The sequence below is a fragment of the Acanthopagrus latus genome, chromosome 17, assembly GCF_904848185.1.
Source record: "Acanthopagrus latus isolate v.2019 chromosome 17, fAcaLat1.1, whole genome shotgun sequence".
Classification (NCBI taxonomy): domain Eukaryota; kingdom Metazoa; phylum Chordata; class Actinopteri; order Spariformes; family Sparidae; genus Acanthopagrus; species Acanthopagrus latus.
In genome coordinates, this window is record NC_051055.1 from 24,312,257 (window position 1) to 24,339,680 (window position 27,424).

The 27,424-nt window shown below is 44.4% G+C and overlaps 1 protein-coding gene and 1 long non-coding RNA gene across 2 annotated transcripts in view; one reads left to right on the forward strand and one right to left on the reverse strand.

Annotated features, from left to right (window-relative positions):
* Positions 1–6,103: 6,103 nt before the first annotated feature.
* si:ch211-107n13.1 (uncharacterized protein LOC798535 homolog) lies at positions 6,104–26,803 on the forward strand. Its single transcript, XM_037075504.1, has 2 exons — positions 6,104–6,339; positions 22,535–26,803. Exon 2 carries the CDS (start codon positions 23,235–23,237, stop codon positions 24,591–24,593), a length of 1,359 nt encoding a protein of 452 aa, XP_036931399.1. The 5' UTR covers positions 6,104–6,339; positions 22,535–23,234; the 3' UTR covers positions 24,594–26,803.
* LOC119006615 overlaps positions 14,896–27,424 on the reverse strand; it is a 33,761-nt gene continuing 21,232 nt past the window's right edge. The window contains exons 2-3 of the long non-coding RNA XR_005070849.1: positions 21,353–21,416; positions 14,896–17,108 (exon numbers count right to left, since the gene is read on the reverse strand). This is a non-coding gene — a long non-coding RNA (uncharacterized LOC119006615). The remainder of the gene's footprint in view (positions 17,109–21,352; positions 21,417–27,424) is intronic.

The following is a 27,424-nucleotide window of genomic DNA, read 5'->3' on the forward strand; positions in this document are numbered from 1 at the left end:
ACGCAGAAAACTTCTAGGAGCTGCTCGTGGCCGCGAAGGCTTAACTGAAGCTTTGCACATCCAGCAGACACGGAGCAACATTAGCAACCATTTGGAGTCGAGTTTATGACAAGTTGCAACTTTTTTCGCTCTGTTTTGGTCTCCAACTACCAAGAGAAATATCTGTAATTTCAGCTGATACATGCTGCACTGTGTTCACCAGCTAGTTGCGAAGTTATGATTCGTAAAAACCAAAACAATCAGCTGAAAGATGCTAAAAATTTCCACGCAGCTGAGGAGTTTCATCACATTACACCTTATTCCATTGTTGATAAAAAAAAAAGTTAAAGAAGTGCACTTTTTAAGCATTGGATTAAAAGCCTGAAGCTGACAACGTGTCCTCGTTAACCAAAGCATCCTCCTCTTTCTCCCTACAACCTCAGAAATAGATCTCACTTCCTGGATTGGAACGTGAATCAAAACCACAGTTAGATTTTTCTCCAGAGCAGGAGAAAGTGGACAAAAACAGATATTAACAGGTTGGGCCAAGTACAATATCCTGGGAGGAGAAAAACCTGTGCCAGTGAGAGACAATGAAGCATATCCAGGACAAAGAGACAGAAAACAATCCCTCCTCAATCCTCCGTCCTGTTTTTCAGCCCATTCACAAACCCTGAGAAGCATTTTTCATTCCGAGACAAACGGGCTCCATCGAGTTTGCGCGATACCACGATAGCTTTAGATGCCCAAGGCCCTTTATTGTGAAGCTTAACGTACAGAAGGCAAAGTGTTACATCAATGGGTACCTCAGACGATTACCTCCGAGCCTCCAAATAGCCGCCATATGGCTCGCAAGGCCGTCATCGGCTACAGAGATGCCAACAAATGGTCCAAGATGGGCCGAGGCAGGAAGCTGGCCACGGTGCGGCTTCCTCGCTTTGAAGTGTCATTAATCCTCAAGCCTGTGTGTGTGTGTGTGTGTGTGTGTGTGTGTGTGTGTGTGTGTGTGTGTGTGTGTGTGTGTTCTCTTCTATTTTTGCAAGGACCAATTTGAGTTTTCAGAGCTAGAGACTGAGGATATATTGGTCACTGTTCTCCCCAAGGACTGTTGTGATATTTTATGTTTTTTTTTTTTTCTTATTGTCAACAAATCTCAAAAAAAGACCAAAACCAACAACATGTTTGTCCGTCTCTCTGTATAATGACTTTTGTATCCGGTCCAGGCGCAGTGGTTCCTACTGAAGATAAATGTTTAAAACTGGCCCACAAATATATAGTTCTGTTTTTAAAAAAGGGCTCAGCAATCCCCTAAAACAGCTGAGCACTGTAGTTTATAGCGAAAGTCGCTCAAATGGGAATGAATATTGAATTAGCCGGGGACTATTTTCAGTGGTGGATCGATACATGTTTGATGCGTTTGGAGCGTTTACAGCAGCAGGATGGTGCACGCGGGATCAACTCAAAAATAAACTATGGTATCCTTGGTCATGTTAATAAAGAACATGTCCTTCAGTTTAAATGTAGCAAGGTGACATGTTTTAAAATAGTTTGGACAACAATGGAGCTGTATGGTACAGAAGAATATGATATAAAAGGCCTCGACCACACAAACATTATGTAACTTATGAGAAAGTTCCAGTCATTGTTGATGTGCATTTTTCTCAGGATGTCTGTGGATGATAAGAAAAATATAGAATATAATTGATTATTCTTCTTTCTAAAAGTTTTACAAAATAAATGAACAAATACATGTTGAAATTTCAGGAGATATCTGCTTTAATAATGGAAAGTAACTAAGGCAATGTACTCAAGTGCCACACTTAACTACAATTCTGAGGTGCTTGTACTTTATCTGAATATTTTCATTTTGTACTCCTTTGTACTTTCACTCTGCTGCATTTCGGGGGCAAATCTTGTACTTTATTTTACTTGCTTCATTTACTTGATAACTTTAGTTACCAGTAACTTTTCAGATTGCATAATGCATTTGAATTCATCGATTTGATCAGGAATCAGATTTAATACAAACAAACAAACAAAAAACACATTCTGATCATTTAAACTTTGTAAAAATACTTTTCATATGGGTGACTAACATTTTAACACAATATTTTTACTTTTACTCAACAACTGTATGGTTTCTTCACTTTTTAAAACTGTTGGCACCACCAAAGTATAAGAGAAGCCAATGAAATCAAGTTTGTGGTGTTAACAGAGCTTAAAAGATTAGCAGCAAAGTGTCTTTCCAGAAAGAGGACACTCCACAGACCTCGCTGTCAAGTTTTCACTAGCCTCTCTTCATTAGAGTTGGCTCTTTAAATCTAAAAACAGGCCTTTTATGAATAATGGAGCAGTTGAAATGTCGTCCCGAGAGTGTCCTCACTCTCTCTCAAAACTCAAACTGGTCCTCACAAACACAGGTCAAGAGCAGTGACATGAACACACGTATATATGTAAGTAAAGTGTTCCTGTACAGCTCAGAGCCCCTAAATGGTAATATCAATATTTAACTGTCATATAATAAATTACTTATTTAGAGATTAAAGTATACATAACTGTCGAGACGCTTTTAGGCATCATGGAAAGACACAAAGTTCCTAAAAACTTTGACAACTTCACTTCTAATGCATCTCATCCCATTTTTTATGGGTATCCAGTTTCCTCGAGCTGGACGACTCGTGTAAACAGGAGCTGCATGCGGAGGCCTTCATCCCCGTCCCTGAGGAAACTGGTTCAAATCCGGCTTACGGCAAAAAAGCTGAGATTTTTGAATAAGAAGATGTATTTGAAAGGGGCATCAATCCTTTAAATGTGCCACAGAGAGAGATACTTGAGGAGTGTTGTTGACTTCTGTTGCTTAATATCATCTATGAGTTGCATTGCCACGATATCAAGATTCAAGACTTTAACCAAAGAGAGCTCGATGCAAGAAATGTCATCTTATTGAGTCATTTCTATCATTACCAAGCTTTGAAGTGGCATTCTTTAACATGTAACCTATAAAAATAAGCTTGTTTTTCATCCTTTTAGTGCAGGTATTTGCTCTCTGTTGGCACCCTCCATTTCAAAAACAATCTTCAAGTCCAATATATGAAGATAATTGATGATCAAGTAAAGACTGGTTGGAGATGCTGGGGGTAAAATGTAAAAACACTTAGATCTGTGCTATATCTGTGCCGAAGTGGTCTCAGTCTGATCCCTCACAGTTGAAGCGGTCCAGATCCTCCTGGATCCTGGATGTGACCCTGTTGTCTCCCTCGCCTGCTCAGTACGTGATATTTCACAGCCCTGGCAGGATTATCGCCCCGTGTTAACAGGGTCTTAAACAGCTGACTGGCACCAGGAATCGTGCTAGGAATTAGCCACCTGCTACGTCGACCGTCCACAACACGTACCACAGCAGCAAGGAGAAGAGGTCGCTGCACAGGAAGTGTCCTCCTGGGGGCAAATATAGCGTCAAACAAGGCTGAGGTCGCTCGCCACCTCGCACGCAGCGCTCAGCAGGAAGCGTGGCTTCCTTGAGTCGAGGCTGCGGGGGCAGAGGTCGGCTAACGGGATCAGCAGATCGCGTTACTGCGCCCAGATGTGGTGGAGGAACGGCCACGGCTCCAGTCTGGAGGTGCCCCAAATGTGGCGTGACTGCCTGCTCACTCGCTTCTGCAAGAACAGGAACTTCTATTTTGAGAAATGCCATTCCTCTATGATACAGGAGTGTATTGATCTCTTTTTTTAAAACCTCTATTCTGTCAAGGCCTCGCGGCGCGTGCTCGCTATTTTTAAGCCTCACGTTTAGACAGTTTCCTAACTCGGAGCGTGAGTTTAACACTTTCACTGTGAAGTACAGAGCTGCTTCTCAGGAATAATATAAGTCAAGTGTGAGAAGAAGCAGGGACAGAGTGTGTGTGTGTGTGTGTGTGTGTGTGTGTGAGATATTGCACCATGTATGGATCCTGTGAGCTTTACCGTGGTTGTGTTTTTCAGGGCTTATTTATATTCTCAGTCAAATATTTCCAGTGGCTCTGTGTGCGCTGTGCTTCCTCACTCGCCTGTCTGCTCTGTCAAGAGTGATGAGTTGGGGAATGAGAAACAGGTGTGTGTGAACTGCGTGGATCGCTCCTTTATCTCTTTCACTCTCGTTCTCCCCCCCGCCCCCCTCCCGACCTCTCTGAGCTGGGCCTGCTGAGCTGTGTTTTATGACAAAGGGGATGAAGCAAGGAGGCTGAGCAGAGAAAACACAGGAGGAGAGACGACGACCCCTGAGAACGAGCGAGGCCAAGTTGAAAAGTTTGCCGTTTGTTCTGGGCGCTCGGTCGCGTGATGACGACAGCGTGGCGTCATCACGGCGTTGACCCACAGCTGATCAACAGATATGTTTCACTCAAGAAATGAAAAGCATCACAAAAATCTGTTAAAACGAGTAATGTGACTCCTCTGCCGTTAGGAATCGGCTGATACTTCAATCTAAACGCGTCACACGGGACAATAACAACATCAGTGGAGTGTGACAACTAAAGATGCTCAGATTAGTGCGACGTGTGATAACTGTGAAGCTATTAGAGCTGAAAGTCTGCTGAGATAATGTGTGAAGTGCACTGTTACAACTGATTAATCTGCAACACAAGAACAGTGGGCCGGTGATTGAAACACAATCAGCCAATCAAACACTGGACTGACATCAGTTAACGAGTTGTACAACAGATACTTTCAAACTACTCAGCGGGCTTAGCAACTAATTAATTGTTAATTCTACAAGGAAATAAATTAGGATTAACAATATAGCCAAGTGAAACAGCCAAATCTAACAATTTGATGAGGTGTTTTTTTTTAGCAATGTGTTGACCAAATAGGAGGTCCTACTTGTTTAAGGTGTTTGTGATGTGGAACAAACGGCACAATCTATAAAACTACTACTATACTATAAAACAATATATGGTGAATGTGGTAAACTAGCTGAACATTAGCACGTTTGTGTTATGTTTCAGGCAAATTATCAAATGCAACAACACTAAAACAATAAACTAACATACAGGCTGGCAAACAGGCATATGGTAGATCTGATGAAGCTGTTAAATGTTAGCATGTTAGCATTGTGTTTGGGGCAAATTAAGAAAATGTGACGATGCAAAAAACAAAAATTATATATAGTTAAAAAATAGTTAACTGTCGGCACGTAAGCATTGTGTTTTGGTAATGTTCACTGAATGCTAAATGTTAAATGTTAGCATGCTAGCTTTGTGTGTAGGGCAAATAGTGACATTTTTACAACGCAAACACACAAAACTAATATATGGTGAAAAGTCATGGAGAGCCTGATGAATGTTAGCATTATGGCAAATAAACAAATGTTATTTTGGTAACAAGCTGAACTAATTATATGAATCTTGTAAACCCCCTTAATATTAGCATCGCGCTTGGAGCAAATTAAAAAGTGTTGATATTAACGCACTAATCTGATATCCTGTGAATAGAACAAACTCGTTGATGGTATAAGTATTTGCATGTTTGTGTTGTATTTGGAGCAAAATGAAAATGCTTCAATGCTAACATGCTAAACTAATAGTCAGTGAATACGGTAAACATGCTAAATATTAGCATGTTAGCATTGAGTTTGGGGGCAAAACAACAAATATTACAATACTAACATCTATCTATCTATCTATCTATCTATCTATCTATGACAAACTCTGACTTTTCTACTAATATACAATCATCTTATGTGTGTTTCATGACACTTTCTAGGCAGATTGGAGAGTTATCTCTCCCTCTCATCCACCACCACACAAAGACTTTCCAAAATTAACTGGAGTGGTTTTTACGACTTTACCTCTTTATAACATAATGTTACATTTATCCAGATTTATCCTTATCAATAATTTATCTACAATCAATTATCAAATTATGTATTAACTAGCTATATAAACAGGACCCTTAGGTGGTGCTCTGACAGCTACTTTACACATGTCACTACTCCTACCAGCAGTGTTATTGATATTACAATAACGTTTATGGAGCCATTATGATGTTATATCTGACACTGTTCCCCCCCCCCCCCCCCCCCTCTTTAATCCACCTCCCCTCACCGCGCCGCGCGGATCCCTGCAGCCCCGACAGGAGTCAGTTTACACAGCCTCATACCTTGCCCACCCTCCCCTGTCCTCTCCCCTCCTCCCCCCGCTGTGGGGAGGTCGGGACTCCCTCTTTTATCGCTGCTGCCGTGCAGCGGTCCGTCAGTGTGCCAGCAGTCCGCGCAGAGCGCAGAGCGCAGCGCCACGCTGATCATCCCGCCTGTCACACGGAGGACCTCCGCACCTTCACTGGATTTCAAAGCCGACAGGAGCGGATAAACCTGAGCCGAGCAAGGTGAGCACAGAACCGACTGTCATATCCTAATGGTTCCGTACGATGTGTGGAGTCCAGGTGGGATTTTTTTTATTTAAGTTTTCCGGTGAAGGATTTTTTGGGGTGTGAAGTGATTCATCGGATCGGTGATCCTGCTGCGTGATTCTTTTGGACTCTTCTCTCTCTCGTTACTTGTTTACAACATGTGGCAGAATTAGTATTTATTTTGACATAAGTATTAAAGATTGGCGCGGACTGATCACACGCGTAAAAACTGAAATGAGATGATTTGCGCGCAGCTGGAGGAAAAACCAAGCCTGTTGACTAATACAAGACCTGATAAGAATGAGGTGGTGAAATCACTTGAATAGTACACGTGTCTGTCCTTTATTTTCTCTTGTAAATGTACTGCAGGATCACTTCTGTTTGTCTTCTTGAGAGTCGCGGCTCAGATCTTCATGGTGTGTTTGTGTGCAGCATGTCCGTGATGGATGTGTTTGTATCCTTGAGCAGCAGCAGCAGCAGCAGCTTTATGGATCCACCCAAAAACAATTCATTTTATTTATTTGTTTTTAGAAGTTGACAAGTGCAGCAATCTATCACCTGACACCCCTGGTTTTTAACTCAGCCTTGAAGTCTCTAGTCAGTGAAAGCTGGACATGAGTGACCACTGTGCTCTGATTAAAGCGGAGACAGTTGCAGCAGCAGCAGGTTTACACCATCTTTAACTCAACTGCACCGTGCTGGATATTTACATCTGGATGAAATCAAGGTGGAGCGGCTCCCAAAAAAAAAAAAAAAAAAAAAATGAGGCTCTGGCTTCTAAACATCTAATCAGGGTCGAAAACGTTTCTGTGATCTTAAAGTAAATTAGGCAGTTTTCCTACCAATCAGTTGACTTAATGAGGCAGACATGTCTCTTTTTGTGCTGGTGATAAAGATGCTGTTACCTGAGAGCTGACAAAGGAACAAAAGTAAGTCGGAGGGGCCTGAGGGGTCATAATACAGCACGCCTACTCTGAATCTGAAAGGACTGTAAAGGCCGTCCCTGCCGAGGAGACCCCCCCCCAAACTCCTGCCCGCCCTCGGGGTCAACTCCACCTTGACCCACCTCCCCCTGTTCCTCTCCACTGATACGCTTGAGCCTGCGTTGGGTGGATCACTGTGGGGTCAGGAGCATAAACAACTTAGGAGGCAGACTAAACAGACCACACATGTCCTCCAAACACATTCACTCTGAGACTCGTAGGTGAGCGGCACGTGTTGTGTTGGGCGGCGTGTGCAGCAGCAGCAGCAGCAGCAGGAGGTTTAATTCATGCTTTTTGATGCAGATCATAGACTGGCAGCACTGAAGCTTTTCCAGAGGGAGAGGTGGTCCAATCTCACCTCAAAGTGCATTTAGTAGCTGGGATTTTCATTTTTTAGTAGAGAATGAGGATGTTCTTGTGCTTGCTGGCTTAAAATAGGAAACATGTAACACATTTATACTCTGAACAAACAGGGGCACAGCATATCACATGAGAAGCTGCTAACTGTAGCTGCTGTTAGCCCAATTAGCCGTGCAGATAGTGGTCAAGACTGCCACCTCGGAGCATTGGGGGAGTGTTGGTCTTGTTGACACTGCTAGCACCAGAGCTTTGGCAGGGGGCTTGCTGCTTAGCATGCTAACTGTAGTAGATATCTCTGCTGCTTAATACATAGGTGGCTTTAACACAACGTCAGAACTGATATTATTTTGATATTCTGAATTTTGTCTTAAACTATTGCGACTTTAAAAGAAAATGAATATGTTGTGTATTGGCAAATTAACTAGTGTTACAATGCTAACACACTAAACTAATGGTGAAAAGCCATCTGGTATAACTGCGTGTTAGCATCAGGGGGAAAAAACAAATGTGACAATGCTAACACGCAAAACTAATTTGGTGAATTTTGCACACCTGTGAAATGTCAGCTTGTTAGCGTTGTGATTGTGGGCAAATCAACAAGTGTTAAAATGCTAACGCGCCAAACTATTATTCTGTGAATAGCCATGTGGCAGCCCTGCTAAATGTTAGCATGTGAGTGTTGTGGGCTAGTTAGTAGCTCAAATTTCCTTTTATAGGATTTCCTATACACGTTGGCTTAAAAGATCAACAATTTGGGATATATTGTTTTTTTAGCGTTACACCTGTTACAATGCTAACGTGCTAACATAATAGATAGTGAACAGCCATATCTTAGTCGTGCTAAATGTTAGCATGTGAGCACTCAACTTTCCATTTTTTAGGAGGATTTTAAAGAGATCTCTTTCATGTTTGCCTAAAAGCTGAACAAGAGAGGATAAACTCCCTGCTTTCATCACAGTTTGTGCATCATCAACTTCAAGGTGCTTGTTAAAAGGAAAACACGTCATACGTGACGTAGAGGGATTACTGGGAGGAAGACTCCGGCTGCTCCCTATCTTTCCTCGATTTGACTTTTGTTTGCTTTGAAAGTCTAATCCCACAAATCGGACCTGGCTCACATCCCTGCCCGAAAGCTGTGATGACTCATGGATCATAAACACCCCCGACCGACATCAATCCTTCACACACTGCACATGTTTAAACGCAGGATACAAACATCTCTCTGACTGAATACCTGCCTGCAAAATTACAGTGTGGATCAGTCGTAAACAGTCCGTTCCCCCCCTTTTCTTTTTTTTCTTTTCTCCTCTGATTCATGTTGCAGTGCACTAATTTTTCCAGCTTGTAATATGGCTGCAACTGTGTTTGATGCCGATCCCGACGGAGCAGACGAGAATACTTCCTCCCCCCGTTGCAGAGGCGAGCACCCCTCGGGGCGCGTCGCTGCTCGCTGCAGCCTCCGTCTGGGGTGCTGACAGGAGGCCTGACATCATTAACATGACTAAATGAAATATAATTTAGGTCTTTGCCTTCCTGCTTGGCTCATAGCACCGGCAGCGATATTGATGACGACAGTGATGATGGTGCAACACTTCAGCAGAGCCTGCAGGATCACGTTGACTTTACGTCTTTCATGAAAAACTCACAAGCCGCAGCCGCCACATCGCCGACCTCCGCGTGATGCGTGATGCGGCACAGGCCAAACAGTCGAACATATGACGGGACGCAATGGCACAACAGAGGTTTTTCTTTTCTCCTCTCCTCTTTTTTAGTCAACGCCGTTTTTTTTTTTGAGGCTCTACAAGTGTATAATCTGATCGGTCCGAGCCACATCAGTGCTGACTGCGGGGGAACGGGCGGAAGCCGCAGGACGGTTTCCTGGTTTTAGCTCACAATGGGCCGCTCATGTGTTTCTTATCACTTAAAGTTCAGCCGTGCCGCAGCTACATTTTGCTTTCCTGTCGAAAAACATTGCATTTTAAGGGGTGATGTCAAACATTTGTTCTGTTTAATCCCCGTTTTTGTTGCACGGCTTGATGTAAAGGCCCCCAAGTTATGGCGGGAAGCTCGAGTTTCTAATTAGAGAGGAAAATGTACCCTGGTAATGACATCATCTCCCCCCTGGCTGTGTGTTGGAGAAGTGTTTGAGTGTGTGTTGCTGAGTAGCAGCTGGTTTCAGACCTTTTTTTTTTTTTTTTTTTGACGATCACAACAGTGCGAGACTTCAAACACTCACACACACACACACACAAACTGTGAGGGTTATAATTTGGCTTTATTGCTCTTTGTCGCCTTGCTTTTGAGGCCATCGTGCCGACGGTCCCTGGGAACTTCCTCGCTGACCGTTTTCAGGAAGAACGGTTCGAAAAAGAGGAAGAGGTTGTGAGAAATATCACAGCGTCTCAGTTACAGCGAGCAGCAACACAACATACCGAGTCAGTCACCCTGTGATAGAGTAATACCAGCTCTTACAAAGGATTACTGGCTGAAACGAGAAGTCAAACCTGCCATCTGTGTACCAAGCGAGTGTCTCTTCTGCTTTGTAAACATCGGAGTGTGTAATCACGGTCACCAAGGTGATCATTTCATGTGAAAAGACATATTTTTCAAAATTGATGAGCTCAGACTGAAGCTCTTTGCAGTCAAACATTCACTTGTTGGCTTATCTCTTAAAGATGTATGAAGATGCGTCCCCGAGAGATGTTTCTTTGCCCCAACTTGGTGGAAAGCAGCCAACTCAAAATGATTTCTGCTACTGATAAGGCCGCTGATTTTTAAAAATAGATCGATGTTCTGTATCAGGTTACCAAACTCTGACGTGACGTAATGTAGCAGCGCTCTAGAAATCAGCAAATAGGCTAATTACCATCAGTAGCTAGTTAGCTGATTTACAGGCTTCAAGGCCTTTGATTATTGTGAGCAGAATGTGCTTTTGTCAACAGGTTTGACAGCTAGCCAAAAGATTTATGGCTAATTATGCAAACCGCCTACATGGCTAATAACATTAGTAGCCCTGCTAGTTGATTTATAAGCTAATTAGCTGCTGTGTCTACAAAGGTTTTTGATCATTGTGAGCAGAATTGGTTCTCTACTTTTTGTGGATCTATTTACAGTTGAACCTTTTAAAGTTTTTGGCGAATTTTACAACCCAGCTAAAAGGCTAACAATCTTTGTAGCCTGGCTCGTTTGCTAATATACAAGCTAGGCTAAGCGTTTTTAAAGGGTTTTTGATTATTGTGAGCAAAATGTGCTTCTGTGAACAGTTTCAACAGCTAAGTTAACTAAAATAGTTTTTGTTAATCATACAAACAAGCTTAATGGCAAATAACCTTGGGAGCCCAGCTAGTTAGCTGATTTACAAGCTAATTAGCCGTTATCTTAAGTTGTCGTGTTAAGGTTTTTGGATGTAAAGTAAAGTGCTTTGTTGACTTGTTCATAGGCTATTTTCCTTTCTCTTCTTCTTCTTAAAAACACCTTGCTGAATGAGTTTAGGGCAGTTTTGCGAATCAGCTCATGTATTCTTTGAAGTGATTGTTTCATGAGAAGAGAAGGTAGCTTTCTCGAGTTAAACCTTTACTCAGTGGTTTATCTCTTAAAGATTTATCACAACTTGCTAGCAAGAATCAAACTTTTCCATCAAATGTTTGTGTCTAATTTAGGAGCCGTAATCAGTTGCCGTTCTCTGAGGCCTTCAGTCTGTTCCGGCACTCACGTCGCTCTCATCTCCACGGGCTCATAAATCAATCCATAATTTATTATGAGCACCGAAATCGTGAAACATGATCTGACACATCTCCATCTCCTGACAGTCTTCCCCCCGTGTGTGGCTGACAGCTGTGAGAGCGGCCCTTCTCGCCGCTGCTCTCACATCCCCGTAATTGTTCACAGTCGGACCGGGCGCCTCTGTAGCTCTGCCACATCCCATCACACTCAGCCGGGCCGCGCTGCGTCCGCTCGACCGTGAGGAAGATGACACAGGCCCGGACATTCCCTCCCGACGCGGCAGGGGGACCGTCGATGGCAGCTCTTCACGAGCTCTTCGGGCTCTTCCAGATGTTTTCTGAATCTGACAGGAGCGAGGGATGAGGAGGAGGAGGAGGAGGAGGAGGAGGAGAGGGGTCTGTTTTCTGTGGCACTCGGGGTGCTGTTTGTGGAGGAAGCAGGTCGGTCGGTCGGTAATGAGAGAAGACAGCTGGCAGGTTCAGCAGAGGTTAACAGCTAAGCGTAGATGGCAGCGAGGAAAAAAAACAAAACAGAGGAGCACAGTCGAGGGTCTTTGTGCGAGAGATTATTTTGGGTGATTCTCTTTCTTGTAACCAAAAGGTTTTTGAAGGAGTCGCGTTTGTTTTTTGTGTCGAGACGGCTGCAAAAGATTAACGCTGGACTGAGGGACCTGAAAAAAGCTGCAATCTGAAATAGAAAATGTGTGTTTCTGCTTTCATCGTTGCTTTGTCCTTATGGTTTGAAGTGGACAGAACCCACTTTTAAGAAAAGATGTCACATATTTCTATTTCTGCATCAATCAGCATGTGTGATGAAAGTTGTCTACACAGTCCTGGTGAAGCAGATTTTCATTGTTAAATAACCCATAGGAAGAAACTATGCAGGTTTCCTTTTCTGAGAGTTTTTAAAGCATGTAGGTAGAATTCATGGTTCAAACCATACTAAACATTTTAGAATAATAGCTTTCTTTAATCTGTACTCCTCAAGTTCATACTTTACTTCTAGTAGCTTGCAGTAAATACCCACTTTCAATAAACTGAATGAGTCGTGCATCTTAAAACAAGATTATCATCCTTCATTTGCTTATCCAGTAAGCACTATATGATAAAAAGAAATACCAGTGGAGCTTTTGAAGTCATCAGGGTTTGTCCTACATGAACCTGGTCAGATGGGGTTAAGCTGCGATAGATAATCAATGCAGGCCCATTTTAAGAGCTGGAGAGAATGAAGCAGCCCGGTAGGGGAGGGGGTCGGACGGGGGTTTGTCACCACAGTCACAGATGACCCAGTGTTTGGGGACACGGCACAGCTGGAGCGGCTTTAAGCCTCGAACCAACCCCAAACAGCCCCGTCACAAGTCCTCGCGAGTCGGTGTTAAACCTTTTACTGCTAGCATCAGCGACATGTGTCGAGAACAAGTCTGGAAAATGTTCTTTTGGGAACGAGTCTGTGTGGAGAGATGGCGGAGTTTCTTGGAGTTCTGCACCGAATCCGCTGCTTTCCAAAGAATCACCCGCATTTCCTCCGCAGTGTCCAGATTTTCATTCATTCATCCGTCACTCTCAGTCTTAAAACAAACCTCAGCAGTAGCGTCTACGTCTTCTATCTCTGAGTGTTTTTTTTCATCTCCATGGCCTTTAGGACGTCTCAGTCATCTGTGTACAGGTGTATGATTAAACACCACTCGGCGTGTTTTGACATTTATTAGTTGCTCTTCGCGGGTCTAACAGCCACCATCCACCGACGCGTCTTTTATCGCCGTGTTGAAGCGGACATATGTCTGGCAGAGTGAAAAATGTGCCGACTTGGTGAAATGAAACATCTGGCAGCTGGCCAGACAGTGCCTGTCTTTCAGAGCGCCCTCACCAGCTGAGAGCTTAATGAGGGTTCACAGTGTGGGAACAGGCCTTCATAATTTAAGACTCTGGGAGATGGAGGGATGTGCCCAGATCTCTGCCCATGCACTGAACTGTATAAACAGCCCGAGGACAGGCTTTTTTTAGGGGGGGGGGGGGGTTGTTACCATGAGTTGCAATGTGTGTTCCCAGTCCTGGCCTGTGCTGCACACACACACACACACACACAGACACACACACAGTAGGTCACTGTGGTTTGTACCGCTGGTCACATAAGCCAGGCTGGCATGTGGAGGGAGCAGCAGCGGTGGTCATAATTTACTAAACAATGCCGTCCAGAGCTGGGATGTCTGCTTGATGTAGCCCAGATCGGAGCACTTTGTATACAACTCCACTCTCTCCTTCACACACACACACACACACACACACACACACACACACACACAGAGTTACTCTCCTACATGACATGACACACTGCACACTTTGGCTGCAAATTTTTTTTTTACAAATCAGTCCATCGATGTAACTGAAAAAACTCTAATTGTTGAACTGGGAATGTCTTCTGTCGAGCTCAAGGAGCAGTGCTACAGGTTGTCACGTCCTAGTGGCCGCTCTTGGAACTGCAGGTCATGTGGTGCACTCGCGTTTGGGTTCAGGACTGTAAAACCAAACAATTAAAAGCCACGCCGAACCATGTCGGGCTACAGTGGTTAATGAGGTGATTATTTTTCTTGATTAACTAATGAACCTTCTGGTGTACAAGATGTCAGAAACCAGCCCAAAACAAGCTCAGGTTGACCCCTACTAACTGATTATATTGTCCAACAAACACTTATTCATAGAGGACTTAGAAAAACTAATGTATGTGCATATTTTAGAAATCAAAATCTTTGACTTTATGGCACTTTATCTTAAAATGTGTTATCATTTCTGTAGATTGAGTAAGTTTAATCAAAACATTGCATCATTTATATCTGTCAGCAGTGGCACTGAGTCAACACATTTTTTTTTTTTAAATAGATCGATACTCCACCGACAAGTGAAGTTGTACAGAAAGATCTCCAAAAGTTTAGATCCTATTAAGGCATGTTGCTCAGTGGGATAACATTACTGATTTACATTAATAACTAAACAACCAATCAGCAAACTCACATATTATTTGACTTTTTTTCCATCTCCAGTGTCTTTGTAGAGACTCTATTATTTGAGTGTTTGGATTTGATGATACAGTTTTAATGTGAGGATCCAGGTATACGTCATCTCCTTGTAAGTGCATGTGTTCACCCGTCCTTATTTCACTCATCAACAGCGCGTTCAGGTGTGTCTGTGTTACAGTGTGGATTATTGGGTTTTTTTCTGGCACACTGCACCTGGTGTAAGACGTCACCTGAGGGAACTTTAACGTCACTTATTCCAAACTTTGATCCAAAATGAGATTTTCTATGAAAATGATTGCCCTTCATTATCTAAAAACTGAATTTAAGCCACGTGTTCGAGTCCGATCACCTGAGGGTTCAGGCAGTTTCAGCTTCATAGGAAATGCTTGAGTAAAGACGCAGGTGAAAAAGTAAACAGTGACTCATAAAACTTTATAGGTCAGAGCTGTTTAATTATCAACAGTAACAGCGCTCCTCCTGGACTCTTGGCTGAGGAGAAGGAACTTTTTCCCCGTCTGCTGATAAAAGCAGGAATAAATGTGAACATGTTATCTTGTCAGATGTTATCAGTGTTAGCTCTGCACAGGTGTGTGCAGTGTGATAAAGGTCCCACTTACAGTATAATGGCTGTTATCTGTAGGGCGACTATATCACGTGTTACAGCAGTCAGAGCCGATAAGTGTTTTAATTATCACCTCAACTTACTGGAATACAGCCAACTACAAATTATTATTTCAATCGATTAAGCTGGTGATGTTTCGGAAATTGATTTATAATGTAGTTTTAAATATAAAAGAGGTTGATAGATGCTGATGTGATGGCTGATGGCTCACAAATACTACAAATACACCCACAATTACAATGAGCACAAGAGCTAGGTAGCTTTTTTTAACTGTATATTTGCCATCTCACAAGCCAGTTGGCTAATAATTAGCTTGTTAGCTGATTTACTTGCTCATTAGTTGTATTGTAAAGGGCTGAATATAAGATTTTCTAGTTTTAACAGCCAAAAATTTTAATCTAAGCCAGTAAACTCATCTGATTAGAGCAACTAGCCAAAAAACTTTTTGGCTAATTTTTCAGCTAATCAGCTAATAGGCCAACATGCTTATTAGCTGATGGTTGTCTGACTCAGCCTGCTTGATTTACTGTCTACTTAACTGTAATACTGTCAAGTAGCCAGCTTGCAGATACACCCAACATGTTCCTGAGAGGCACATATCTTATCACTGTCATCTCAAGGTCTGCACCGGCCCGGCGTCATTGGGTTGTGGCACCACAGCTCAGCTGTCTCTATGTGGTCCTTGCTTTGAATGACAAAAGACCTGCAGCAGTGATTTAAGAGCCCATCTTGTCCATTTTATGGTTTGGGTGGAGGTCTATTCAGGTCGGGGGTCCCTTAAGTCGTCCCAGGTGGCCCACTGCTGCTTCACATTAATGTGGAGAAAGCCCAAAGGTAGCCTCCAACCGTAGATCAAGTGGCTAACGGAGCTCGAGGCCTCACAATGGTGATAGGATTTACAGTTGGCTACCAGGCTTTGTCTTTAAGAGGGGACAGGAGCTTCTGTGTCCTGTGGCTCCATCTCTTACATTTTATTGTCACCATGTTTGTGTTTTCCCCTTTCCTGACCAATGGGCCGGCACAACCAGGTCAAGATGTATCTGTAGACCTGGAGGAGGACCTTTGTTGTGGCTCATTAATAATGCAAAGAAAGGCCGGTGTGTCCCTTTGTTGGCATAAAAGAAGACGACACCTCCTTTTGTTTGCCATGGCTCATAACAGACGTCTTGAGGTCCGTCTCTGTAGCGCCGGTTAATGACCGAACCAGACGAAGTCATGAATCGCAGGCTCATTAGTGGCCGTGCAGACGCTTCATTCACACCGCGGAGGATCGATGCGCACAGATGCTGCGTCATGACATGAAAAGCATCTTTTGAATGAGCTCTGGTTAACGTTTGAACGCTCGGGACAGTTCGGTCCATTAGTGACGATTGTTAGCCTGTGTCACCCCTGAGAGCAGCGCCAGGTGTTCATATAAAGAAAGCGAGAAATGAAAGAGAGGAAGGACGGTCGAGACGGCCAGTTGGTTCCCTGTCAGCAGCAGATGCCTCTCATCTGTCTGGAGATTAATTTGACAGGTAAGCGTGCTGAATTCATTTCCCAAGAGCTTCAAAGGTGGTCCTCGTGAATTTATTAACCTCTTATCTTGTGTTTACCTCCGCTGGATCACATAATTCACTGTGGAACTTCCTTTAACCTTCTGATCACAGCGGCCAGCTGGTTTTCCTTTGGGTACGCCCGGTGAGCTTATTCTTCTGAAGCAAACAAACACTTCCTGGATTGTTGGGTGTTTAGCTTCTTTTCTGGGGCACCACCTCTTTCACATCAGGAAAAATAAGCAGAACCGCACGGTCAAGCGTGAGTACGTGACAGGATAATCGATAACAAAACCCTGAACAAGACCTTCTTCCCAACGGGTCGAATGCATGCAGGATAAACAATGCTGCTGATTAAAAGGAGAGCCGGCGTGCACAGTCCCCGTCCCGTGACAGGTCTCTGTCAGGGCTGTCCGAGCATCTTGATGTAGCATGACACAAAACATCTGGTTCCTCTTTAGCTGCATGGGGGCGCTTGGTTAAACCTCCCCTGCAGGCCGGGCCATCCGCTTCACAGAGAGGACACGAGGGAGGGAGGAAGGGAAGGGAGACGAGCAGACAGACAGACAGACAGAGGAGTTTTATGAAAGAACACGGAGACTGAAGGCGTAAGACGGGTCATGCACGTGCACAATTTGTAGTCCAGGAAATTGTTTCACGTTTGCGGTTTTGGTGATATCTTTTTTAGCAATGTGTGTCCCAGAGATCGCTTTAGAACAGGATGTTTGTGACGATGTCTGCAGGTTTCACTGGCTTCCTAACAATCCTGTCTAACACAGTCTGTCAAGTGTTATGTACAAAAGCTGGAGCTGTCCATACGCACTTCCTGTCAGAAAGCTCACATAGAGCCCCATAATACATTTTAAGTTATAAAGGAGCTAATATGCTTTAAATCAAGTGCTTGATGAATCGTATGAAACCTTCATCTCCCCACGTATTTCATACTTTTGTGATTTTCTGAGCCTGACCAAGTTCGGCACTGGTGAACTTCTCTGTTTGAAAGCCTGCCAACTCCTCTCCAGTTAGTTGGAACTGAAGAAGCCTCTTGGACGAGAAGTGAAACGTCTTCAAGAAACTGAAACAGGTCCAGCTGCCTACGATACAGCAGCTAGATTCTCTGTATAGTTTGTCAACAGTGGTAGTTAAAAAATAAAACCAAGTGCAACAACATGGATGCAGTTGAGCAAAGTAAGCCCTGTTATCCCCTGAACCACTACATGTGTCTCAACTTCTTGCCCCCTCTGTGAGTGTTTTGAATCATACTGAACCTTTACATGTGCATCCGAATATGGATGGAGGCTTCTGTCTGTATTTCGGCTGCATTTCCAAAACAAAATTTGTAGGATCAGTGTCGCAGTGGGAAGACAGAGATTTTTTTTGGCAAGCTTTTTTGAGGAGAGCTGATGCAAGTTGTGTGATGTTGCTTCCCCGGCGCACAGACAGTTTCTTCAGGACAGACTGGATGGGAATGCAACCACGGTGCTCTCTGGTAACATCCATGCTAACGTGATGGACACATGGAAGTATGTTACGGTTATATCGTTTGGAACGGATGTGTCTGGTTTTGTACGTAAAAGGGAGCATAAATGAGCCATGACGCTGTTGCATGTGTGTATGTGCCGAACTCCCTGCTACAGGGGGAAAACAGGAGCGATACTAAACTTTAAGATAGACTTTTTTTTGTGTGTGTGACAGAGGAGTAGTTAGATAGAGACTGATGGTTCCCATACTTGTGGTTTGTGACCCTTATAGCCAAAGAATGCCTGCCTACCTTCAACCCCTTATCACGAGCTGCTTAAGTCTCTGAACTGTGACCGTGTCAAACAAAGGGAGATTTTTTTTTTTCCCATCTCGGATTGTTTCATTTGAATAGAGTCAAGAGGAGGTCAGTGCTTCTGGAGAAATGACAAAAAGATTTCAGAGATTTCAGAAAAGTCAGGAAAAAAACGACTTCTTCTTCGGTTTTAATGGTATTGTGACCCCTCAGACTAATCTTGAAATCCTCTGAGGGAACCTGACCCACTGCTCCATATCACAATATGGGTTAAAACATAAATAAACAGCAGAAAAACATACGAACACAACCAGCTGTTGGATACGGAGAACGCAGTAAATAGAGCAGCAGAGATTCAGAGAGGTGCAGGGAGTGAACAGGAAGGGGAGAGTTGGGAGGGAAATGAGAGGGTAGGGAGGCCCTGTGGCATATACAAGAGATGTGGAGAGATGAAGAGTGGGAAGGAGGGCGGGAGAGAGCAGGGGAATTAAAGACACAAGGTTAGGTAGCATTAGGAAGCCACGGGGTTGGGATGAGACGAGAAAGAATGGCGAAGGGTTTCAGGGGTTAATAACAACCTACAGTGAGCGACGAAGGAGGTCGTGTAACGGGAGTCAGACTCATCTCACGGCTTTTTCACGAACCTGGAGATCACAGGAGGAGGTGCAGGGTACTAATTAGGCTCATTATGGCCAGTGGACCTTAATGGTGGCCATTGTTCCCAGGCAAAAATCCCAGTTGAGTCACCGTCTCAGTCTGTGTGTGTGTGTGTTGAACGTAACCTTTTTCATCATGCAGATTCCTCCCCCCTGATGTATTCAGCTTCATCTATTTTAGCATTTCCATAATTCATGTTTGGAGAATTCTTAACATACTTTTTATCGTCTATTTTTAGCCACAGATTCCCTCTAAGACGCCGCGTCCCATAATGCTGTCAGTTAGCATCGTGACTCAGTTGTAGTCATCCGATGTCTGAGATAACACTTGGAGCGACAGATGACCTCTGAAAGTGGCCGGTTTCCTTCCAGCTTTGAATGTCAGATTCGATGAACGCATTGTTGTGCAGAGTCTACGTAACGTCAGAAGTAAACATACGTGGATGCTGCCTGTATTCTCTCCGGATTTCAGGTCGGATCAGCGGGGATTAACAGTCGCCGTATCCATAGTTATTGCCTCTTATCCTCCGTATGATTTTGCATACTTTACCCTGGGATCAGGATTAATGACTTTGTTTGGGCTCCTGTGGCGATAATCCCTTTTAAAGCCTCAATGGGCTCAAATGTGGAACAGATTGATCTGGAACAAAGGTGTCCCAATAAAAATACCCACTCACCGTAACCCCCTGTTCCACACTTCCTCCACATTTATCTCACTTCAAGCCCAATCCAGACCCTTTCCTTCCCTTCCACACCTGTTGAGAGACATTTTCCCGGAACTCTACCTAAACAATGGTTGACTTTCCCGGACTGACAGCCCGACATCTGGAAAAAACAGCGAGCGGGCTGTTAAACCCCCCCTGTTCCTCAGTGAATTTATAGGGGCGGGCCATTTGACAGACTAGAGCTACTCTGTGAGGAGGAACGAGACTGAACGAGGTGTGGATTTACATGAATGTGATCTGTCACCATCTAAGGTTTAATTTAACTTGTGGTAGACTAGAGAGTAATGCTTACAGAGGAGATTCAACATGATTTAGGCGTAGGGATGGACTGAGGGAGGAATGAGGTATGAAAGGGAGGGGGTCATGGGAGCGACAGATGAAAGAGTGGGGGGGGTGAAGAGATAAAGAGATAGGGGAAAGGTGGGTGAAGGGATGAGGGAAGAAATCAGGGTCATGGAAGGGTGGACGAGGGAGTACGATGATGGAGGGGAGACAGTAAGGAACCAGGAGCCCCTCAGTGGTTCTGGTATTCAAACGAAAGAGAAGGGATGTCAAGACAGGAAGGGAACGAATAAGGAGCGAGGCGTTTCCAATGTGTGGTCTTTGCTTCCGAAACTGTCCGTCACTAGTGGCGGGATATCCATCGTTCTAGAAAATCAAGTCTTGACATGCGAAGAAGAGCTTTTTCGTTTCAGAGTCATTTTGAACGTGGCTTACGACCTTTGCTGCCTGTCAGTTCTGTCGCGCTGTTATTTACTGTCGTCCGAACCGGAAATGCTTTATAAATAAAACCTGAGATTAAGTGTTTGCGTGCGTTTGCAACCATCGGCCGATGTCACGCGCTGTATCTCGACACGCGGATCCTTTTTCCTGCCGGTGGAGGTTGTTCATTGTTTTACCTCGTGTGAAGGAAAAGTTAAAATAGCATCTGATAACACTTGAGGCGGACCTGTGGGAACAATAAGCACAACAATATAACACCCTCCTGCTGTCTAGCACTGCACAAAGTCCAGATGGACTCGTAGGACATTCTGAAGGGAGGTGAATGAATAACAAGCTCCACCTGTGCCTCAAGATGTGCGCTCTGCCTTCCGCAACTTCTTCTTGCGGACATGAAGAAGGTGCAGAATAAGAGATGGGCTCTTTAAATCTGCGACCTCGTGCATACAGCCCTCCCTCATTGACAGGGAAACCTCTCATTGCCTCGTGCTGACACACACATGCTTATAAGCTCAGGCGCAAAAACTGGAGCAGATACATAAATACACCCGTGACCGCATGCACATACACACTCATGTGAAGCGTACATAGACACATGATAAGTGTGCTGGGATGTTTTCATGCTATCAATAGCCCTCGGGTTGAGCCTATCCCATTATAGACGTGTGCAGCCTCCAGCCGCCCCCCCCAGCGCCCCCCTCTCAAATCCTCATACAGCATTCAAAGATACGGGAAAAAAAAAACACCATAAAGACAAACGTGGCACCATTTCACAGAGTCATGCCTTTTGTCTGGTTTAAAGTGTCATTTAACTGTTATAGAGGCTTGTTAATTTGAAGAACACGCTGTTTAACTGTGACTATGAAAGTGGTTATTACCTCAGAAGTGCATTGGTTGAAGTAAGCGGCTCTTTAGGGCGTTTACAGCCTCTGGTGTAGATTTCTGTGGAGATGTTTCAAAGCAAGCGACACATATCTGTCAAAAAGTGAACATTTCCTGCTAGATTATAGAAGAATAAAAGAATAAACCTTAACTTTAAAAAGGTTTTCTCAGTGATCGGTCTTACAGGATATTGAATTTGCAGCCATTAATCCCTAAACAAATATGAAACAATTGACCAAATCAATGGAAAACTGGATCCTGTACTGAACTTCCTGAACAGAAAACTACACTGGCCGAAAAGGCCAAAAGTGCTGCACGTTTAGAAAAGAAAACTCATGCAAATTGACCTGTGCAAATTAGAAAACCTCTACATGAATTTTACAACACATTTTGGGTCGTGCGCTGCAAACACGCACAACACAAACAAATACATGTATGCAATTATGTGAAAAATGTGCGAATACAGAAACGACACAAAATCCAGAGACACATGCAGCAGAAAAATGCTTTGAGGAGAGCGCTGTCCACGACTGCAGGGAAAAAAGTACTATTTTGGGCCGTTGCATCGCATTTGTGTATTTATTTCTGGCGGGTTTCGTCAATGCTGCGCGTGTGTTTTTAATGTGTAGAAGGTGTTTTCTTGTTTGCATGTGTTTTCTGAAGCTGCAGTGATTTGTCCTCATTGGCCATCGTACAGAAAAACAGATGGACGCAGACATGTCATCGTCCACCTGGACAACAGACGCTGCACCCATTAATTTATCATCGAGACTCAGAGGAAGCTATAATACTGTTTGGACTAAAGAGATCTAACATTTTAAAAATAAACCTAAGGTACTGATGGAGGACAGACACAAATCACTGGAAAAAGATAAAGAACTGCTTAAGAAACATGGCATACATGTGCTTGATGATACATGTGATATCTATGGTTATGAAACTGTGTTGAAAAGTGGTTTGTTTTTTTTCTGTGTTTGACTGATTCAACCTCAGACGTGGCCTGTAATCGAACCCTTACCTGTTGCCTTAGAAAGAGGTAGTATTGTATTAAACATGTAAGATAAAGGGTAATTACATGCTTACAATATTAAGCACAATCTGAGCCGAGCTTTAGGGACCTGTTGCTAACCCATCCGACTAAAAACCACTCCTCTCTCTCTTTCTCTGTATGTTTGCAGGTGAGGTGAGGACAAGGACAAGATCTGCATCTGCCCCATCTGTCCATCAACGAACCAAGTGCCTTGGTGCCGGCCACCCTCAGGTCACCTCAACCACGACGGGGCGCCAAACAATATAAGTCTTGACCCGGGGTCCCCCAGACGGCCTGCACAAAGCAAATATTTGAGGCCATTATATCTCATTTCTCCCGGCAGTCGTCGCTGAAAAGATCAACAGTGAAGGGTGTTGTTGGGAGACGGAAAGAGAGAAGAAAAAGTGGGGGAGGAAAGAAGTAACCCTTTCAAAGTGCACCCCGCCTGCTATTTCTGCTGCGCTGTGGGCAGGGAGCGTCTCATTTTGGAGTGCTCTTGGCTGACAAAAAAAGGACTTCCCTGTGCCCTGCCTGCCTATTCAAATGCCTGTGTAAATACTGGATAGAGATATCAATTTGTCTGGGCTCTAGCATCGCCCAACAAAGAGACTGGAAGCTATCTATAGAAGACCTTACAACAAACTTGGACTCTGTGGTCTCCTGAATTGCTACCTATCTATTACCCGTAAAGGAGGATTCAAAAGCTGTGAGAACAGGAATGCCCAGAACACTTAGAAGCTTTCACTTGGTTTGAAATCTTCACAGGGCCAAGAACTGCTCTCGGAGGGACGCCAGAAGCTGATTTGGGAGCTGCAGTTTTGATGTCGTTCCCAGCTCAGTGAATCAACATGAAGCCCCTCACGCCAATTGGATCGCCCTCTCCTCTGAGGCTCCTCAACAAGGGTCCAGACTACCTGCGCAGGCAGATAGATTGCGGAAGCCAAGGCCGCTCAATAAGTGCTGTGGAGAGACTTGAGGCAGACAAAGCCAAATATGTGAAGAGCCAGCAGGTGATCAACACCAAACAGGAGCCTGTACTGGTGCCCTGTGCCACGCCACCTCCACAGCCCCGGCGAGCCATCTCTGTCCCAGGTAGTCTGACGCCTCATCTTCCTCCACGGCGTTCATCCAACACTCCCTTCTCAACTCTCTCCGGCTCCTTCACCTCAAGAGATGAAAATGAAAACGATGACTCCAGGAAGGAGAACAGACGGACCTCCGTTGACGTCGAGGCACATAACAGGAGCAACGTGAAGAATGCGATGCCTCCCATCCCCAAGACTCCTGGAAATCTCAGCCTGGTAGCGCCACACAGTGCGCCTGTGCTCAGAAGAAGTACAGGCAAGCGCATGCTCCGGCCGGACTCCCTCCTGATTTACAGGCAGAAGAAAGAGTGCAAGAGCCCCAGTGTTGCAGCAATTGGAGAGAACGGCAACATGGAGGTGAAGGGCTACAGCTTTGTCCGTCGCCTCTTCCAGGGCTCCATGAGGGAGAAAAGTGGGGGAGGCGAGGGCAGAATCCAGAAGATGGTGATCGGTGAAGAGAAAGCACCATCGCGGGACGGCGACTCCCGCATGTCGTGGACCAATGACAAAGACGCTCCAGATGGTGGGCCAGGGAGCAGGAGGTCGAGTAAAACAGACCAAGAACGCAGCCCGGGGTCGATCCCCAGCCCTGGGTTGAGCCCAAGGCTTGAACGAACAAAGAATGGATTTACAAATGGTACCAGCGATGGAGTTAATGGTATCACCAACAGCAACCACTCAGGTGATCATGATGATGAGAATGACCCATGGAGGCGGGCGTCTCCCCCGCCTGTACCCAGACGGAAGTTTGGGGAGCTGCAGCGCTCTAAGTCGGACTTGCGCCTGCGCTGCTCGGCGGCGTTATCCGAGCAGGAGCATTTCTTTGACTTCTGCGGGCTGGACGGGGACATGATTGAGCGTCTGGGTCGAGAGAACTTCCTCTCCGGCGCCAGCTCCATAGACACACTGTCATTGGCCCTCCGCAGCGTGGGCGGGGACGGCTGCGGCGGCTCCGAGCCCAGCGAGTTCTCCCGGCACTCGGGAGACGGGCTGTTTCAGGAGGAGCTGACCGAGCAGCTTCCCACCGGCGTGTCGATCATTGAGAGAAACGCTCGGGTCATCAAGTGGCTTTACGGGTGTAAGAACGCTGCTCGAGAGGGACCCAAAGAGTCTACTGTTTAATAAAAGGGACAAGGAACCATTTGCCATGAACAGCAGAGAGTCTGAAGGTTTCTGATAAGAAATTAAATCAGGGGATCCGTACATCTGTCCCCAGAGATAAGAAACTAATCAGTGAAATCACCCGGTGTAGCAGCGTTTCCCGTCGTGCAGATATTTGCTGCTGAAACTCACCATAAACCTAAAGTCAAAGCATTGAATCGTCACTGGATTGTACTTGAATTTCAAAAACTACATTCAGTATTAGCTCGCAGCATTGCTTTGATGCCTCACAGAAGAAAAAAAGTCGCTGAATGACACCGACTTTGGGTTCGTTTCAGCTGTTAATGTCTGCACGTAGGGTTGTTTCGTGGCACATGATTACCTTTGGTCCCTCGTCTTCAACTCCAAAGAAACTGTTTCCTCAAATGAGCGGACAATAACTGCCTCTAGTTATCTCCTGTCAAATTGATATGTTGTATTTATAGATCCTATGGAAGTATTGTGTGGGTATAGACTGACCTTACTGGCAAATGGAACCATTTCTCCAAGCAAAATGTTTTGTCATCTGTGTATGTATGTGTGTGTGTTTGTGTGTGTGATTGTGTTTGGAGTGAACGTCGATGTCCTCTCCATTTGTAGCTTTTGTTTCAGTCGAGCCGGATTCAGAACTGAGCTGAAATCAGCCCCCATGTGAGCCCATCACAAGGCACATAAGTGTATGTTCGTCAGGACACAGCGGACACAGTGTCAGCGTCCTTGACACCGACACTCTCACTTAATGATTAAATTAAAATGGAAAACCACTAAGCTATGTTTTTTTTCTAAACTGGAAAAACTGTTGTGCGAGTGTGAAGTGAACCGTGAGTACCTCATTCGGATCTGTCCCAGTTTAGTTTGTGTTGCTTTTTTTCTTTCTTTTTTTTTTTTACTTAAACGCAGGCGTTGGAACAAACATGCGAGGCACCCCTGTGGGGTTGTTAATGCACTGAACTGGACAGAGAGACAGAGACAGAGAGAAAATAAACGGTAGAGATGTAGCTTTTTACTCCTGATGGAGATTCATCTCATATAACATTAAACACTGAGCTAGATTCAAAGGAGCATCGAGGCGGAGGAAGACAAGGAGAGTCGTGCCTGGCCAGTCATTTTTAATTTTCATCTCATTGTCTCATCTCTAACGAGGGTCAATTCTCACACACTATACACTGACCAATCATAACATGTGACACAGGTATTGATTACCATGCTAATGTTAAGTGTTCACATCTGTGAAACCTGCGGCGATGACAAACGGGGGAAGATTCCTGGGAGAGCAAAACTGGTAAAAGAATATTTCTCACAAAGAAGTTTCCAACAATTAGAAAAAGATTAAATAAAATAATACGTTCACCTCCAAAAGTGAAAGGAGCTCAGCATGTCAAGGCCTTGCAGCTGAAATGTTTTGGGATGTCACTTTCACCATCTGGCAGTTTGCGGACGTCTAACCTCCCCAGCTGGCTCAGTCAGCCCCATCAAAACAAGCCGAAGCCGCCCCTCCTTCCTGTGATAAGCAGAGATCCTACCTCACCTCATCCATCCTTCAGTGATTCTCGCTTTATCTCCATGAAAGGTCATTTCCATCGCTTTGGCCTGGACTGAAACATGAACTGGGGGTCTGCCGAGGTATGCGAGAGGTCAGACCGAGAGGTATTACTGAACACGAGGGCACGATCTATCTGTGCATGTGATAAATTAACACAACTACTTGCAGCTTTGATACGTTTTTTGCTTTTCTGTGATTAGCGTCAGCATGGCACACGCTCCCGAAAACTCCCTCGACCGGACTTTGTTTTGGTTTTCTATATTGCCCCCGTTTTAACAAAACATTTGGTTGCATGTTTACAAAGTGGCTCCATAAAACTCTGAATCTCTTGTTTTTATTTGATATATATTTGAGAGATTCAGTTTTTATTCCAAAGACATTTGTGTATGATGTACACAGCAAATAAACACAAAGAAAGAAATGTTGGTGTGAGGCTCATTTATTTGTGGTCTTTGTCGTGTTTTGGGGGTGAAAATAATTTGTGCACATATAGTGTCAAACAAAAGGTTTGGTGGATAAATCTTGACGCATGAAATGATGAAAATCCAGCTGTGAGTTGGTCATTCTCTAATCTTCTTAGCGGTTAATGGTCGACTGAGTCTGTGTTGTGACGCCGTCCCGTCCTTGACTCCTCGCTGCCTCCCTCCACCACCTCACGTCTCATTTTTCACATTATCTCGAGTGGCTATGCGCTAATCCTTTTAGCATTCTCCACATAGTATGCTCTTGAGTGAGCTGCAACAGGTTGTGTTGGCAGACAAGGCGGCCTCTGTGTGCAGACGCTCTCCTCACACCCGTTGTGTCTTCTGTCCTTGGGAGACCTGAGTCAGCTTTCTGTTTCCACGTGCTCACGATGACTTCAAACTTCAAATCTTCAAACTGACTCAGTAATTATCAGGTGACACTTGACACAATTGTGATGTCACTAAACTGGTGACTGACTTGGATTTTTTGTTTAAAGGAAAGTTTAAATGGCTTGTAATAAATAAAAATAATCTAGATATACTTATATTGCCATAATATCATTATCATTATTTAATTTGGCCACTATACATGGCTACTTTAAGGCTCTCTAGTAGTAAGTTAAAAGTCAAGATCAATATCACTCCTGTACCTGATGTTAAACATCCCTCTACGGCCAGGAGCTGGTTAGCTTAGCATAGCACAAAGACTGGAAATGGGGAAACTGTCCTCGCTCTCTCTCATGTGACAATACCCACTTAGCCTACCAGTACTTCTAAAGCTGATTAATTAACAGGTTATATGAATC

Bases quoted from the DNA above. Each gene is read 5' to 3' on its own strand.
- si:ch211-107n13.1 (XM_037075504.1), top strand. From the start codon at position 23,235: ATGAAGCCCCTCACGCCAATTGGATCGCCCTCTCCTCTGAGGCTCCTC.